Below are 18,281 nucleotides of genomic sequence, written 5' to 3'. Positions count from 1 at the left end.
ACCTGGACACCTATGTACCAGGGTAGGGTGAGCTCCTAGCTGCCCTCCAGGGAAGGGCAGATATCAGAACTCACTCTGTTATCAAAGAAGTCTGTTAGTCTCCCTACAGGAAAGGCTAATTCTGCACTCCAGCTTTTTCAATGCCACTTGGGCAGCTTATTGAGGTAAATGAAAGAAGCTGTTTGGGGCTGGGGAGACCAGTCCAGAGTCTCTAACCTCTTGTCCTATGGGCCAAGGGTATGCCTGTTAACAGATTCAGGATGCACTAGTCAGGAAGCTCTACACCAAGTTAGAGATCATGATGCTCTAAAGAGGGTGGCTTTTTTTTTTCTTTCATAAACCTATAATGTATTATTAGCCCCAGGGGTACAGGTCTGTGAATCACCAGGTTTACACACTTCACAGCACTCACCATAGCACATACCCTCCCCAATGTCCATAATCCCACCCCCCTCTCCCTCCCCCCCCAGCCACTCTCAGTTTGTTTTTGTGAGATTAAGAGTTACTTATGGTTTGTCTCCCTCCCGATCCCATCTTGTTTCATTTATTCTTTTCCTACCCTCCAAACCGCCACGTTGCATCTCCACCTCCTCGTATCAGGGAGATCATATGATAGTTATCTTTCTCTGATTGACTTATTTCGCTAAGCATAATGTAAGAGGGTGGCTTTAAAAAAAAGTACACACATACACACAATCACTAACTGGGGTTTGTTATGAGTACTAAAGATTTCATTATAAAAGGCAAAATTATAAACCTTTGATTGAAGAATATCTTTATGACCTCAGGCTAAGAAAGATATCTTAAATACAAAAGAGCAAATCATAAAGACTGATAACTATTCCTACATAAAAAGTAAACTGTTCACCAAAGGACGCAATGAAGAGACTTAGAAAGATGAATCATGAGCTGTAAGGGGATAGGATGACAACATAAAAATACCAACAAAGCACTCAGATTTACTGTATTTATAAACAACTCCAATGAGTCGATGAGAAAAAAAAAATCAAGCATTTAGAAGAAAAGTGAGCAAAAGACATGAACGGGCACTTCACAAAAAAAGAAACAGCCATAAGTATACGAAATACAAATATAAAACATGTAAATACATTTATAATTTGTAATTTTATAAATAAATAAAATATAAATATACTCAACCTTATTTATAACCATCCTTTCCATTACCATGGATATACAAACGTACCACATGGAAAAATGAATGAGCTTCAGCTACTCCTGTCAATGTAGATGAATCTTAAACACCCAATGTTAGTGAACAAAGCAAATAACATAAGAATAAATGTTTGATTCCATTTATATAAATACGTGTTTGATTCCATTTTCAAGAACAGGAAAAACTAGGGAGAGACTGGTTGGGTTATGGACATGGGGAAGGTATGTGCTATGGTGAGTGCTGTGAAATGCATAAGCCTGATGATTCATAGACCTGTACCCCTGGGGCAAACGATACATTATATGTTAATAAAAATAATTTTTAAAAAAAGAACAAGAAAAACTAAATGCCTAAGGACAAAACTAGAAAGAAAAACAAGAGAACAGTGAATATAAAATTCAGGCTATGTTGTGGAGATGCCGAGAATGTTGTTTTAGGGGTTGGCATCTCACAGGCCAAATCTGGTTCATTATCTTTTTTTTTTTTTTAATACAGCCTGTGAGCTAAGATAGTTTTTACATTTTTAAATAACAAGGAAAAATTAAAACAATATTTTGTGACCTTTGAGAACTATATGAACTTCAAAATTTCAGGGTCCATAGATCAAGCTGTACTGGAATAGAACCAAACCCGTGTTTATGTATTGTCCATCCTTGTTCATCTCTTTCTACCACACCACTCCCAATATACACAGCCAATGAGAACACAATTTCCCTACTGGAATATAATTTTCCACAACTTGCTCATCTTTCTGCTTATCTTATGAGCAGAGACCTTGACTGCCTTTGTTCTGGATTATATATTCTCAAGGATGTTTGCATAATAAGCAGACTCAGAAGATAGAGACAGTGTTCTTCCCCAGATCAAAAGGCAGGTATTATAAATGTTTCAGGTTCCCTAATCTCGGGGTTTGTCTTCTGTAATACGACTCACTGTGTGAGCAAATACGGTCTGGCCCTCTCTACACCATCTTGTGCAAAGTGAGGCTTAGAGAACCAGCTCAAGAAAATGTTGTTATTGTGAGCAATAAGTCATCCTTGGTTCTGACCCTGGAGACATGTCTTCCACCAGCCTTCATTCTTGCAAGTGTGGCAGGGTAAAATCTCACACCATGCATGTTTCAGACATGAGAAAACTGAAGCCTAGGAAGGGAAGTGAGTGGCCCAAGGTCACTGAATGGGTGACGCACTAGCGCAGGATTGTTTATGTTCCTGATGCCCAGTCCCGTGCTCGTTCTCTGCCTTTGGGCAGCTTCTTGGGATCCCTCCAGGCTTCTTTGAAGGCCCTTGGGACTCTCCCTTGCTTCTTCTATGGGACTCCTGCACACACTCTGGGCCTTACCTTTAACACTACACTTGAAGGTTTGACTGACCACTCCAGTATTATTCTCCTTCTCCGCTGGCCACTGATATACGTAGACGGTGGTTTTCTGGAGGACCCCGGCATCGAGCACGACTCCATACTGAACAAAAGGGGAAAGGGAGAGTCAGAAATGGGCTGGGCTTCTCTGAGGACTCATTTCCAATGGGTCACTGAGAACCCCGAATTCTCTCATGAGCTTACTCCACACCACATCATTTAGGTAGGGGCTGACCAAGGGGAAAAAATTATTTGCTCCAAACCAACTTCGTCTCCTTGGACTGTGGGGGAAAGGGATGGGATGAGGTGGTCAGGTGTTCTGGGGCCTGGTTCTCAGCTTTGGCCACACCTTAGAATCACTTGGGAAGTTTCTGAAGCCCCCAGTTCCGAGATCTATCCCAGGCCCATTAAATCAGACTCTCGGAGTGGACAAAGGCATCGGCAGTGTCTAAAGCTCTCGTGGTGACCCAGTATGAAGCCAAGGTTAAAATCAGCACTCCAAGGATCCTGCCCATCCCCAGTTTCTTCCTTACCCAGACCTCTGAGGTAGGGAACAGAAGCCACCTGGGTCTCAGGAGGGAAATGAATAGTCAGTCACCTGCTGCCCAAATAAACACAGGAAGTTCTCACAAGGGAGAGACACATTAATACCTGTATTAACCTTCAGAAGGAAAGTGTTCATAATTAAGGAGAAAAACCCCACAATACAAACTAATGTTGACATACTGTCCCACTTTGGTAACATGGTACATGAACAGACAGGAGGGTTTTTGCCAGGGCTAGCTGTGCTGGGGATTGCTGGCTAGGAGCCCTGGACCACCTCCCCAGCTAGAGAGAAGCACCAGGGGAGTGTCCCCTGAGGGTCTTTTCAGACCAGGCCCTGGACCAAGCCTGAGCAGGAAAGAGCACGCGTTAGCAGCCTATGGGGACTAGAATGAGTAATGCTGACTGAGGTCTGTGAGTGCTTGGACCTGGAGTCAGCTCAGGACAGCAGAGACTTCTGGGTCACAGCAATTCCCCAATTCTACCACTGTTGGGTTAGGCTGCTCCTTTCAGTGAGGAAGATGAATTTGGGTTCTGGAGGCAGGGTGACTCAGGTGGATGCTTGCTTTACGTCCCTGGGTAGGAGGCCTAAGCTCTGTGGGTTTTCTTATCTTCCAACAACTCAACCTTGAGAAGTCCACAGGAGACCAAACATCTGATACTTAATGTTTGCTCAATAAATACAGGCTATATAGAAAGATCAATAAAGCAAAATAAATAAAATTACAAAGCAAGGAAAAGAGGAAAGAAAAGAAAATAACACCCTTCAAATTCAAATCCCACCATTGTTCTAACATCTTACTATGTATCTTTTCTACTGGTCTTCTGTGTCTATAGCTACGCATGTGAATATGTGGCTAGACATATGTTTTTCAATTCCATACAGGAGTGCTCTCTTCGACAGCACATATACTAAAATCAATTCGATAAAGGATTACACTGTACATAGTCTTTTCCAATGCTCTTTTCTTACTCAATAAGCTTATCATGCACATCTCTCCCTGCCAGTAAAAATACTGATATCATTTTCACCAATTCCCTGATTCTAGACATCTGGGAGGGTTCCACTTCCCACTATTTTTTTTTTTTAAAGATTTTATTTATTTATTTATTTGACAGAGAGAGAGATCACAAGTAGGCAGAGAGGCAGGCAGAGAGAGAGAGAGGAGGAAGCAGGCTTCCTGCTGAGCAGAGATCCCGATGCGGGACTCGATCCCAGCACCCTGAGATCATGACCTGAGCCGAAGGCAGCGACTTAACCCACTGAGCCACCCAGGCGCCCCTCCACTTCCCACTATTAACAAGCGCTTGTTTCATCTGAAATGGGACCAAATAAAAACATGTTGCTCCAGCTCCTCAATCACAGCTTCCCCATTATATTGACAACGGAACATCCTGTGTCCATTGGTATTTGAACTTGGACAGCCTCCTAATCTCAGCCTTCAATCTGATGAACGCTGACAGGGATCTTGACACGATACCCCCTGCAAACAAGGGAGGTATTGTTCACAGCCTGCTCTGGGCAGAAACTCACCAAGGAGATTAGCGCACAGGTGGAGCCGAAGGAAACCAGGCACTCAAGAGTTCTGCCACCCAACCAGTCCACTTTCTCCCCCCTCCCACCTGCTGCTGACCCCCTCAGCGCCCCTCCCCCCCCGAACCCTCCACACCTGGTGCTGACTAGAGGAGGGAGTACATGACGAGAGCAACCACTCCACAGGTTCCCCACTCTTCCCATATCTTCTGGAACCAAACACTTCACAAACCGTGTGTTTTTCCCTGTGAAGGGAACTTGGGGCTGCTGGGCCAAGATCAGAAAGGAGGAAGAAGGGCCACTCTCATTCCAATCCTCATCCCAGCTGGGATCCAGTTGTTATCATGGTGGGAGCAGCCAGAGACATTTCACAATGAGCCTGGAGAAATGGCTGCCCCTTGGGCACCTGCCAATGCACTGACAGGGACAAGCCCTGAGCCCAGCACTACTTCTGAGTAGCCACCATCATCCCCTGACATTTTCAAAAATGGGAAAATTGGTTTTAGCCAGTTTTCAGAGCACATTTGCCTAGATCAGTGACACTCAATGTGGTTCAGTGGAGGGCACGAGGTGGGGACTAATTTTCATTCAGTTCAGCTAGATGGAAAGCAGTAAGTTACCCTCTGTTTAATGCAGTGTCAGGAAAAAAATATGGCTAGAATGTGGAACTGAAGACGTACTCAGTGGGTTAACCAAAAGGAAACAGCCTTCCATATGAACTGCACGATCCAAAACTTAAGGACCACGTAAGCTTCTAACAAAACAAAAGCAAGGATCATAAGATCAGCTTCTTAGATTTACCACCATCACCATCATCATCATCATCACTACTAGCATAATAATAGGAATAGTAGTAGTAAACAATTGCTGAGTACTTATAATACGTCAGGCACTGCACAAAGTGCTTTAGTACTGCATTCAGAAGGCAGGTGTTGTCATCATTCCCACCTGACAGATGGGGAAACAGGCTCACAGAGGTAAATAATTGCCCACAGTCCCAAGCCCGAGTCTAACTGAACATCAGTCCTGTTCACAGAGCCGCCATGCTTTCACTGAGTTCCAAGGAAACCAGGTCTACCAGGGTTGACTGTTTCATAATAAGGTGTGCATTCGTGGATCTTTTGTTCAGACATAAAGTCCCTCAAAAGCAAACTCGCAGTTGAATAGTGTGCAGATCTGGCTGGAGAGGAGGTGGACCAAGGTGATGAAGGAGTTGCATCTTTCTGGAAAGGAGGAAACCAATTATCTAACTCTCACTCTCCAAAGGAGAGGCCGCAAGTCACCAGAGCTCCAGGCTGATGACTGAGAAACAATAAGGGTTAGGAGGGAATGGTTTTAGCAAGCTTGGTCCTGTGGCTGTGCTTTGGAGAGTAACGGCCAAGCATGGGACAGTGACCCAACATGGGGATCTCTAATGTGACCTGAGAGGGACTATGTAGGCCCCTCTTCAATAATGATGTCATGTGGCTATCAGGGGGGCAATGGCAATGGGATACCCGGTCATATTGGACTGGGAAGCCGTAGGACTTCTAGACAGTTGTGGTTGGGGTTTGGGAGGACAAGGTCTCAAAAGGACAATAAGAGACTTAATGATAATAAAGCCAGTGGGGGCCTGAGTGAAAAAGAAAAATCATGCCATCATGTTTTATTCTTCAGGCTGGTAGGTCAGGTCAGACCAGTAACAATGAAAATGGAACTGGGGACACTTCGATCCTTGACTAAGTTTTAATAGTTCTGCTGTTCAACTCAAATGAACCAAGGTTAGGTAGGCCAAGGTTGGATTTAAGAGCCAATTATCATGGTTAGGATCTTAAGGAGCAGTCTAGGGACCCTCAGATAGGCAATTGTGGAGCTGTCCCCTCATAACCAACTGTCAGTGGCACACCAAGGCAAAACAAACTTCAAGGTATGGAAACATAAACAGAACAGTTTAAAAGCCCTTGTATTCACTCAGCTTCACTCCCACAACTCCCCTTCCCACCCTTAGCACACACTGCAAAACAAAAAAAAAAAAAAAAGAGGCTTGTCCTCACTCTGAAATGAGCTACATGTGGAATGTTCTTTCAAGTGGCCATTCTGCTCTTGGTTCCACTGGCTCAGAACATCTGTCTTTTCTCACATTAAATCCACCCAATTAAGCAGAATGGGTCTTCTGAGCCAGTATTCCAATGCTCTACAACTTCCTTTCCCCTACAACGATGACCAGGACCTGGCAGCAGGATTTGAGAAGTGTGTCCTCTGATCCTTCTAAACCCTTGCTTAAGGCCAACATTCTCTGCTCTGTTTTGTTTCTTGGGCACCACGTCTGCTATTTCCAGTCCATTTAATTGTAAGAAGCTGTCTGCCCTTTCTGTTCCTTTATTTTCTTATCTGCAAAATGAGGATAAAAATAATCTATCTATGTGGAATAGTCACTGAGGGTTCCCTGACCACATCCCTCAGGCCATGCACTTTCCACCTGCCTGAAGGGCTTTCTCCGGGGACTTGAGCCCACCTGAACATACAACAGCCAGAAAACACTAAGGAGTGAATGTCTTCCAGGGCGTAGCCACTCAACCAATGACTAGCAGAAGTTAGTGTGTAAGTATGTCCTTGAGTGGGATACCTGTGAGGCAGTGGTTCTAGATGCCCTTTGGTAGAAGACAACCCCTGCGATGGATTCTATACTGGCTCCTCCCAGAGATTCCCTGCAGAACTGAGCCCTTGCTGCCTGCAGGGGTAACCTACTGGGTGGCAGACCCTCCACCAGCTGCCTTCCCACCCCCTACCTAGGCTTCCTAGGGTCATTTCCAAATGGCCTACTTTTACTCACATCTTTGACCAAGGGAACCCACCTGACCCAGGAGCATGAAACAGATGAGTTTTCCTCCTTCGGCTGTAGCCCTCCTTACTGCGCTGGGGTCTACTTCTCTCTATTTAGTTTGCTCTTCTAGTGTTCTGTCAATTCCTCCATGTCCCTCCAGTATGAACAGAAGAGTTACCTCTTTCTTCTTGGAACAAGTGGAAGCCAGCGCTGGCAAATGCCCTAACTAGCCCATCCCTAACTTTTGTAGGGAAAATTTTATAAATGCAGGCTTTTACTCTCCCTCCCAACTTCCACCTGTCCTCATCCCTGGGCTCCGGGGATTGGGCTCCAGATCCACAGAATAAAGAGCCTCATGCACTTACACATTGTCTATAGAAAGTGTGTGACAGCTCAGACTCCACATCTCTGCTCTGTCTACATTTGCTGCAAAGAGCTGCTCTTTTGCAACCCCTCAGACCACTGGTGAGGACAGTCCTCTGGAGGAGACCCATAAAGACCCCTGGCTTCTGGAGTCCCAGGCACCACAGGTTGTTCTAGAAGGGGAAGCATGGCTCTGGGTAGGCACATTCCCTTGTGCTCTGAAGATAACCCTAAAATACAACTAGAGCTGGTTCCTCTGAAATATGGGTTGTTGTTAAGAGTGATTACTGGGGTCTAAGAGGGCTATTTAGCTTGCCCCCATGTGGGGGGATACCTCCATCTCTCAGTTCAGCAAAACTTCTGCATCTGCACCCATCTTCCCCACCTTCCCACCTGTGCAAAAGAGGACAAGTACTCCTGTCAGAGGTAGTACCTTTCTTCTGGGTCCCCCATTCTGCACTTAGGATCAGGGAGAGAAGAGGGAGGGGAGTGAAGAAAAAGAAGACAGGAACAGGAAGACAAGTTTTCATTTCCGGTCTGCCATCCACTGGTCAAACCTATGATTTCTCATTTGCAAGATGATGGTGACAATGCTTGCTTTGTCCCCCCTGCTATAGCTATCACAAGAGTTACATGAGATAATTCAGGGGAAAGTGTTCCCTAAACTGAAACTGCAATTTACAAAGTGTAACGAAATGGTGTTTACTTTCAGTTGCAATCCTGATTTTCCATAGTTAATACAAGAAGTCAGTGCCTGGAGCTTGGGGCAATGGCTTCTCTAGGCCTTGGCTCATGTCTTTGGACAACCAGATAATTTGTTTTTCCTCATCACTGGACAGTTGTAGAAGGTTTCTTTTTTCTTTGTGTTATTCATGGGGAGGGTGTTGACATTCTTAAATAAAATGTCCTATAAAAGAGCCAAATGCCATTATCTATGGGAGATTTACTTTAATCTTAAGAGCAGTCTCAGAATGGTATGTCAAACTTGCCCACAAAGCTGAGGCAATACTCATTTCCTTTTTATCTTTAAAAAACTTTAAAAAAACTCTATTTCAAATATAGCCTTTGAACAGTCACTAAGAGCAGGAAGATATAGAAAGTACTCATGAGGTCAAGGGCAAAGGATAAATGAGATTCAAATAAGAGTTTAATTCCTTGGATCCTATGACCCTCTAGCTAAGAAGGGTTTTTACACTTTTAAAAAATCATAAGAAGACCAAAAGAAGAAGAAGAAGAAATGTGATCTAGACTATAAATGACCTTCAAAGCCTAAAATATGTACTATTTAGCTCTTTACAGAAAGTGTGCCAAACTCTACCAAAAGGATTCTCTTTCATTTGACAAGTCCCTCATGGGATTACCTCCCCTCACTCTAACAGCCAAGGGTGGGGTGACACACATGGTTTTCAGACCCAGTCAGACATCATCTGAAAGGCCATGTGGGGACTGACTTATCAAGAGCTAAGAGTAGCCTCTGAAACTGAGCACAAGATTTCTCAGTAATTTTTTTGAGGCGAAGAATTAGAGGGATCATGGGACACTTTCTAGACTCAAGAGAGAGTAGGTAGCACAAATACCAGCCCAAGGAGACCTTTTCAAGTCTTTGATGTTTTTGCTTATAAGGTTAGGCCAGAAGAGGAGTCTGGGTCTCCTGGTTTCCACTTTTTTTTTTTTTTTTTTTTTTAATTTATTTATTTGACAGAGATCACAAGTCGGTGAGAGGGCAGGCAGAGAGAGAGAAGCGGGCTCCCCGCAGAGCAAAGAGCCCGATGTGGGGCTTGATCCCAGGACCCTGGGATCATGACCTGAGCTGAAGGCAGCGGCTTAATCCACTGAGCCACCCAGGCGCCCCTCCTTGTTTCCACTTATGATCAGGGTTGTGCGTTCTTGGAGGAATGCACAAGTTGGTAGATCTTTGGTAGTCATCTGCAACTCTTGGCTACAAAAATTTAGCTTTGGTTCCACAGTCAGAAGTTAAAATAAGGCCACATAGTTCTCAGAGAAGTTGTCACCATTAACATTTTCTAGTGTCAAACATCACAAAACCAGTATGTCCAAAAGCTCCTCCCTCAGCTCTTGCACCGAAGACCCTTGGGTTCTCCCTTGGGTCTTCCTCCATGGCAGTTGGAGAAAGGGTTTTCTTCTAACTCATGACTTTAGAATAATTGATGTCATAGCCCCATCCTTCAGTGGCAATCCCACTTACCTTCAGTCCTGGAAGGAGGACCTCTTTGTGGTGAAACTGGATGACTGTGATGGCCACAAGCACCACAAACACTCAAAAAGCAAGACCACCAAGGCAATGATGGCTGGGGTTCGGGAGAGAGCCTTGAAGCCTAAAATGGGAAGACCCAGCAGACACGTGAGCGGAAAGTAGGAATGAGGCATCAGCTTTCTTTGCAGAATCCATAGATTGGGTGCATAACTGTGTGCATTTGTCACTTCCTGTGGCTTTAGTGAGACCTACACTTTTAAGGTAGAACAGGGATTGGGTTTCAATAGCCATTTACCTTTTCTCCAAAAGAGAGTAGACTAAGACATTTCATTTGCAGAGAGGGTGTGCATAGTTTTGTTTCCTGGTATCTCCCCCAGATGTATTAAGAATACTACTAGTTGTCCCTGAGATGATTTACAATAATATTTATTCTAATATAGACTTTAAAAAAATGGGTTTTCTATTAAGCAGGTGATAAAAAATATTTCATTTAAAAATAATATCGGGTTGCCTGGGTGCTCAGTCGGTTAAGCAACTGCCTTTGGCTCAGGTCATGATCCCAAGAGTCCTGGGATTGAGTCCCACATCAGGCTCCCTGCTCAGTAGGGAGCCTGCTTCTTCTTTTCCCTCTGGCTGCTGCTCTGCTTACTTGTGCCCTCTTTCTCGCTCTCTCTCTCTGTTAAATAAATAAATAATTTTATTAAAAAATATATATATCAGATAAAATAAATTATTGCTTTACGTCAGATATAACCAATGATTATAAAGTTCAGTACACAGTGATATACCGTCTTGCAAACAGTAACACATATGAATTTCTAAAAACACTACGTTTCCCAGAAAGAAGTCAACCTCAGTCACTTTTCCCTATGTCTACAGGGAAGCCATAGGGTCTCACCTACATCTTCAAAGAACAGCTAGACCCTAAGCCATGTGTTCAAAGGGGGTCATATCATCTCTGGCATTTGTATTTTAATTGTAACATATAAACTGTACTATTTAAAAGCAAAATAATAATAATGAAACCTATGAATAATCTTCAACTAAATACAAAGCCTCTGAAGAAAGATGATTATATCTGAATTGTGTAAGGTATACAATTACTATAATGGACTAGGTCTATGTATTAAAGTTAAACTAATATTGCTTAACTAGATGATTTTGAACAGATATTTACTGGGGTCTTAACAAAACAGTGTGAGCTAATGGAATTTTTATAAATAAAGTAGCAAATACATTTTCAGAAAAAAAAATATTGTTCAATACTGAAATGACTTCATTCATGTGAAGTTCTGAAACAGGAAGGTGATAGAAATCAGAGCAGTGACCATCCTGGGTGTTGGTTGGGTATAGGGACTCACTGAGAAGGAATACAGGGGCACTTTCTGGAGTCACAGAAATGCTCTATATCTTCCTAGAATTATGGGGTATATGGGTGTGTGCATTTGTCAAAATTCATCAAACCTTTCAAAGTCCTTTAAGGAAAACCTGAAAATCCAAGTAAACTAGCTCCTTAGGTACAATTTCCTTTTACAAAAAAAGATTTGTCTAAGTTGCCCGTACCACCCTAAAATTATATCCTTTGGAAGACAAGAATGCCCAGTTCGGGGGCATGACTAAAGACCATCTGTCCAGGAGGTGCAGGAGAGGGTGTGCTTTGTAAGCAGTCTGCTGAGCACAGTTGTGTGTTTGGTCTCCCAAGTCCTCTGTGTTTCAGCACTTTTCAGGTAAATAGCTATGATTACCTTCAGCAAATCCTGGCCCCAGCAGAAAAGCCTATTGCAAAGCCAAACGGACTAGAGCAGGTCTCATTTGTTTAGGGAATGCAGTCCAGAACTGTGCTGTCATTAGGAGTGAACAAACACTATAATTACAAGCTGTCTACCTGAGAGTGGAGAGGCCAGACCCTTCTGGGCTTCCACATGAGCGACTGTAAAACGTGCTCCAGAGGCAGGCAGGTAGGGGGCAAGCTTGGGCAGTATGTGTGGGTGCATGTGTGTGAGAATTCTGCACATGTGCCTCCAGCAGCAAGGGTAGGACGCTGGACCTGGGGTGGGGGTGCAGAGTGCAGAACCTGTAGACACTGTGCCAGCAACAACACTGGGATGGAAGAAGAGGAAAGATCTAAGGACTTTACAATGCATTACAAAAGCAACAATATTCTCAACCAAACCCCACACGCAGCTTGGTAAGGGAAACCACAAACAGCCAAATTAATGGATTAGGCAAACCGGAAAAACCATTTAAGCGAGACATGCATGTTAGTCCTTGTTTTGCGTAGCTTTGATCAAAAGCATTACTTCTACCTGAGGCATGCTGGTGGTGAAAGCTCAGTAAGTGACTGAGTCTCAAACCACAGACGTTAAACTCAATGGCAGGGGCCACGCATGAAGAACTGTGGGCTGAAGCATGGGCTGTGACTTGAGAATACCACACCTGCTGCCTGCTTGGAGATACTAACCTGCTTGCTCACTGGGTTGGCGGGTCAGCACAGTGAACATCTTTCCTCCCAACCGTAGGCAAGAGAACACAGAATGACGGTGTGTCGTTTGGCCCCTGACTTCAGTTCTGGAAACCAGCAGTGTTAAGCCCAGTTTGGGGGCAGGACTAAAAAAAAAAAAACATCTGTCCAGGGAGGAAGGGGAGTGATACATAGCAGTCTCCTGACCACAGCCACGTGGCTGCCTCCTGTTCCTCAGTTTTCAGGTAAAAAGCTAATGACTACCTTAAGCAAACTCTTGTCCCAGCCGGAAAGCCTGTCACGAAGCAAAACCTGCTTTCAAACCCACTTCACTTCTTCCAAATCAAAACCTCTTGGGGGACAGAGAAACAGAGCCCTTTGGATAAAAAACCCAAAGCTGAGCTTAAATTCTAGTGTCACCTCCCCAGATGCAACGAGAAGAACAGGTTTGCTGAATTTTAAATAGAAAATTTTCCCAAAAAATAAGTCAATCATTTCTTTCAGATTTTTTCCACCTGTACACACCGACTGGGGCAGAAGGAATCTTCCACCTATTAGCAACATTCATAGGACTGAGGCAGGGCTTTTCTTCAAATCGCAGAAGCAAGGGAGATTTTTGTGGGTGTTGGCACCCGCGAGCCTAGAGTCGCCCCTGAAAAACCTAGGAGGGATATTTTTAGCTGCTGTTTGGAAACAATTGCAAAGGGATGTCGGGCCCCCGGGATCCAGCGCCCCAGGATCTGGGAGGCCCCGCTGTGGAACTGTGTCTCCACACAGCCAGGAGAGCTAAGCGCCAACCCATCTCCGGAGTCGCAGATGTGTTCGGTGGGGACGCGTCCACCTCTCCGGGCTTGGCAGGGACTACCTCCCTGCCTCCCAGGATTGGGGCGCGCACCCTTCGGTCCCTCCCTCCAGTCCTCTCTGAAATCCGATCTGTTTTCCTGCCTTTCTAGCTCCCAGCCCCACGAAGCTTTCCGATCCTTCCTCAGCGGCTCGGGCGCGGGGTCCCCGGTGCTCACCTGTGCGCAGACGGTGGCAGCAGGGCAAGCTGGGCTGTCGCAGTGGCAGCGAGCGGCCAACGCTCCGGAGGCTCTGCGGAGGCAGGGGAAGCAGGGCGGCCCCGGGGCGTGGCGGGGGCGGAGCAGTCGGGCCGAGGACCGCCCCCGCGGCCGGGTCAAGGCCCAGCACCTTTGCTTCATCTTATCCGTTCTGGTCCTCTGCACCACCATGCCGCCTGGACCTACCCGGGGAAGGCCGGGAGGGTGTCCACTGCGTGTCCATCAAACATCGATGTCAAGGCCAAGGACCCTTTGATCTCTCTTTTGGTTTCCTCCATCCTCACCTCAAGACTACTTGGGGCAGGAGGCAGGGCAGAGTGTAGAAACCCGGCACTGCTTGTATGTGCACAGGTGGGCCCTGTGCCCCATCTTTCCGTGGAGTGGAGGCTGGTAACCACCTGTAATGTTGGGCGTGAGGCTAGCAGGCACACTGGTCCCTGAATCACCTGGGCCGGGAGAGCAAAGTAATACAGAGACGTTCCTTGTCATGTATTTCAGACTGACTGCCTTGGCCATGCCCAGGGATCAGCTCACTGTTTACTCAGCAATACCCTCCCCCAACCCCATTTTATATGGGTATCAAGACAAGATTCAAGGCTAAGATTCAAGACAAGCTAATCCTGGAAGAGGACGGAAATGCAGCGACTCAAGTGCCCCAGGGGTCTTGCTTTTAATGCATCAGCAGGCCCTTTGGGACTCTTGGAAAGATCTACCAAGAGGCCTAAGTAGAGATCTGTTGGAGGACCCCGCCCCGTGGGTGGTCCTGAATAGCTGGAAGGAAGAGCTAAGGTCTGGGCTATGTCCTGGGTCTGCCTGTTCCCCTGGAGACCTAGAGGCTGTATGCCACTAGTTTCCTTTCCTGTGCAGATGGGACCGAACCCACTGACAGTTGCTGGGGGGGGGGGTGACTTCAGAGAAGAATGCCCCCTAGTTAAGGGTGTGTGTGTGTGTGTGTAGGAGCACTAGTCACTCACCGTGAGTTGTTTGAAATGGACCGTTGCTGGGAGATTTCTACAGGGTCTGCGATGGGGATGTGGGGCAGTCAGTGAATACTTGCTGAATTTACAAGACTTACTTTCTTTGAAAGCTCTGGGCAACAAAAGGTAAGGCATCTGACCAAAAGCTGAGGGATTTCTGCTCCCCAGTGGCCATAGACCCACGAAAAGCTGCTGATACTCTACCTACACACCAGAGTCAGTCACTTTGGTTCTAAGAAGTGAATGGCTGACCTTAACATCCTCAGTGATTCCCCAGGAGCTGGTAGAAGGTTCCTGGGCCTAAGGGGCCTTCAAATACAGTTGGTGGTAATTCTAAAAATAACCCAAATCAGTCCTTGTTGCCAGCTTTCACACACATGCTTCCCCATCAACCATCCACACATGGGAGCAAACATACATTATCTATCTATCTATCTATCTATGCAAACCTTTGGGGGTTTTCCTGATTATAAAATAATACAAATGTGGGGCACCTGGATGGCTCAGTCAGTTAAGCATCTGCCTTTGGCTTGGGTTATGATCCTGGGGTCCTGAGATTGAGCTCCATATCAGGCTCCCTGCTTAGCAGGGACCCTGTTTTTTTTTTTCTCTCCCTCTGCCACTTCCCCTGCTTGTGCTCTCTTGCTCGCTCTCTTAATCAAATAAATAAATAAAATCATTAAAATAAAATAAAATAATACAAATGTACCTTCCAGATATCAAACCATACCAAAAAGCTACAGGAATTAAAACAGCCTGGTTTGGGCACAGGAATATACTAATAGCTCTAAAAAACAAAAGAGATAGGTCAATACCAGATTAATGGATATAGGATTTAGTTTAACAGAAAGAGGAGACTGGAAGAACACATTTCTCAATTGAACTGAGAAAAAAAAAATCCCAATCATTCATCAATCACAAAAAGAGATTTTAGATAGATGAAAAGTTTAAAAATGTAAAAAAGGATTTGATATCCTAAGGAAATATAGGAGAACATTTTTGTGATCCTTGGGAAGAAACACCCTATTCCAACATGAAATCAAAGCAAGAAGATAAAGTCAACAGCAATCTTGCGGAAAAAAAAAAAAAAAAAAAAAAAAAAAAAAAAAAAAAAAAAAAATAAAATAAGTGCATGGAAAAAGACATCTTTAAATAAAAAAGATAGGGCGCCTGGGGTGGCTCAGTGGGTTTTAAGCCGCTGCCATTCGGCTCAGGTCATGATCTCGGGGTCCTGGGATCGAGTCCCGCATCAGGCTCTCTGCTCAGCAGGAGCCTGCTTCCTCCTCTTTCTCTCTCTGCCTGCCTCTCTGCCTACTCGTGATCTCTCTCTGTCAAATAAATAAATAAAATCTTTAAAAAAAAAAAAAAAGATAAATTGTGTGGAAATATTTAATAATGCGATAGCAAGGGTGAAAAAAATCACAATATATAGTGAAGCCAAACCAATCTAGAAAAAATAGGAATATCTAGAATAAGAAAATGGACAAATGACCCAAGAAGTGTAAGTGGCCAGTAAACATGGCAAAGATGCTTAATCTCATTACTTACCCCAACATGGCAAAACTTTGACATCTTTAAACTAGATTTTTCTTGACTGATCAGTTTAGCAAACTTTAAAAATATCTGCAGTGCTCTGTGTTGGAGAAGGTATGGGGGAAACAGTCCCACTTGAAGCTTCTGGGAGGTGACATGCCTGGTTTTCCTCCCACCTCTCCAGATGCCCCCTACATGCTATTTGCTGGCTTGTTCTCCTCTCCCAAGAGTTTCTCAAGATTCTGTCCGGGACCTCTTTCTTCCTCACTCTGTACCCCTTTCTCAGTAACCTCATCCCTGCCCCTGGCTTCCGTTCTACTTAAGGAAACCTCTGAAATGCATGTGTTCTGCTCAGGCTTTTCCTCTTGAGCTGTAGACCTAGAGAATTGCCTGATTTCTTTTGGATGTCTTAGAGGCATCTCAGTTTCATAGGTCTCCAGCTGAGCTCCTCATCCTCCTCCAGAAAACTATCAACTTTTCCAATGTTCCTTGTCTCAGTGGACGGCACCCCCAGTCATTCAAGTGAGCAAGCCAGAAAGCTGAGAATTCTCTTTGCTAATCGCTCCCTCGTCTCTCATCATCAATCAGTCACTAAGAATTGCTAGCTTTGTCCTCTTAATTACCTCTCCCATGTGTCCCATCTCCACCACCACCACAGCCTGAGCCAGGATTTGTCAATCTAGGCACTATTTATATATCTCAGGCTAGGGGGTCCTTTTTGTGTCTTGTAGGATGTTTATTTAGTGGCACTCCTGACCTTAATCTGCTAAATGCCATAACATTCCCACACACCGTGTGACACTCAAGAGTGTTTCCAGAGATTGCCCAGGATCTTCAGAGGGGTGAAATTTCCCTGGTTGAGAACCACTGGCCTAAACTACCACTCTCTTTCTCCTAGATATTGGCAATGGTCTCACTTAGCTCTTAGTGTCAACTTTCTCCCTTTCACATCCATTTTTTCCACTGCCACCAGCCTCATCTCTTCAAAACACAAAAATCTCACCATGTCATCCTCCTCTCCTTAGCAAACTTCTGTGCTGTCCATTCCTCAGTGGATACAGATTCAAATCCTCAAGATGACCTAGAAGGCCCTGCACCGTCTGGTCCCTGCTTCCCTCTCCAAGCTCATTTGAGCACATTCTGCTCTTCTCTTTATGCCCCGAGGGTATATCAGCCTTCTTTCAATTTTTCAAATATGTCACAGGGCCTTTGCACAGAACTTCTGTGACCTGTGGTGTCTGCCCCTTCTTCCATCCTTCCCTTATTAGCTCATATTTATACTTTCCTTCTCAGCTCAGAACTTCATGGATAGCTCCCAACACTCCCCAGTCTGGGCCACACAACCAACATGAGTCAGGCCCTCAGCGGCATGCTTCCCCACAGGCATTCCTTTCCTTCAGTTGGTGTTTTTTATTACGATAATTGTCCAGTGAGTGGCACCTGTTGCCTACAACCAGGTGCAACAGTATGTCGATTCCCTGCGTAGTTTGCAGGTATCAGAGAGTTGCTGGGAGAGACAAGACTCACACAGGCTCTGGGTTGAACAACATTTTACTTACATGGAGAAGAGACAGAACAAGATCCCCTTCAATAGCCAGTATCTGTCTCCTATGCTTGGCAGGTCTCCTCACCCAGACAACACGGGGAGATGGTCTGCACACGGATTCCATTTGCATTTCTGGCCAAGGACCCCATGTCCTCCCCCATGGGGTCTGAAGAGCAGAAAGCTGAGGTCCTGCCCAAGGGTCTTTGACCCACGCTGAACAAAGAAGGACACCTGTTCAAATATGGGATAGGAAAAGATATTACAGAGCAGAGAGCGATACCCATCACCGGTCAAAAGGGCTCTTTATCCCTTTGTAAGGGAATGCTGCCCTCCTATGCCAGAAGCTAGAAGCGGCACATGACTGCCTTTCCCAGTGGTAATTTCAGATTGTTTTATTTGTGCCCACTAGACGGTAAAGTCTGTGCAAGGAGAAACCATGCTATTCTTATTCACCATTGTTTTCTCACTGTCTTGCACACTGGACCTGGTGAGCCCTCAATGAAAACATGTGTTGAATGAACGCTCTTTTTACAAATTAACAATATCAATCCCTTGACCATCTTGTGTGACAAAGACTTTCCCCTAGCTGTCTGCTCAAGACTCAACAGTTTTATAAGTGTATGTTGAGGCTTGTAGTGTCTGAGTTGAGGCTATCTAATTGAAAATAGTTCACAACGCTCTAGGATATAGACCAGACAGAAAACCAGGTTAACCA

General features: G+C 45.0%; 1 protein-coding gene across 1 annotated transcript in view; it reads right to left on the bottom strand.

Moving 5' to 3' along the window:
- ENTPD3 (ectonucleoside triphosphate diphosphohydrolase 3) overlaps window positions 1–12,535 on the bottom strand; it is a 32,896-nt gene extending 20,361 nt beyond the window's left edge. The window contains 4 exon segments of the mRNA XM_045089189.1: window positions 2,516–2,636; window positions 9,983–10,051; window positions 10,054–10,112; window positions 12,453–12,535. Coding sequence (XP_044945124.1) covers window positions 2,516–2,636; window positions 9,983–10,051; window positions 10,054–10,112; window positions 12,453–12,492 — 289 coding nt within the window. The 5' untranslated portion in view covers window positions 12,493–12,535.
- Window positions 12,536–18,281: the final 5,746 nt, after the last annotated feature.

The sequence above is a fragment of the Mustela putorius genome, unplaced genomic scaffold, assembly GCF_011764305.1.
Source record: "Mustela putorius furo isolate JIRA1106 unplaced genomic scaffold, ASM1176430v1.1 tig00003834_pilon_pilon_pilon, whole genome shotgun sequence".
Classification (NCBI taxonomy): domain Eukaryota; kingdom Metazoa; phylum Chordata; class Mammalia; order Carnivora; family Mustelidae; genus Mustela; species Mustela putorius.
This window is presented reverse-complemented; position numbering and strand designations above follow the sequence as displayed.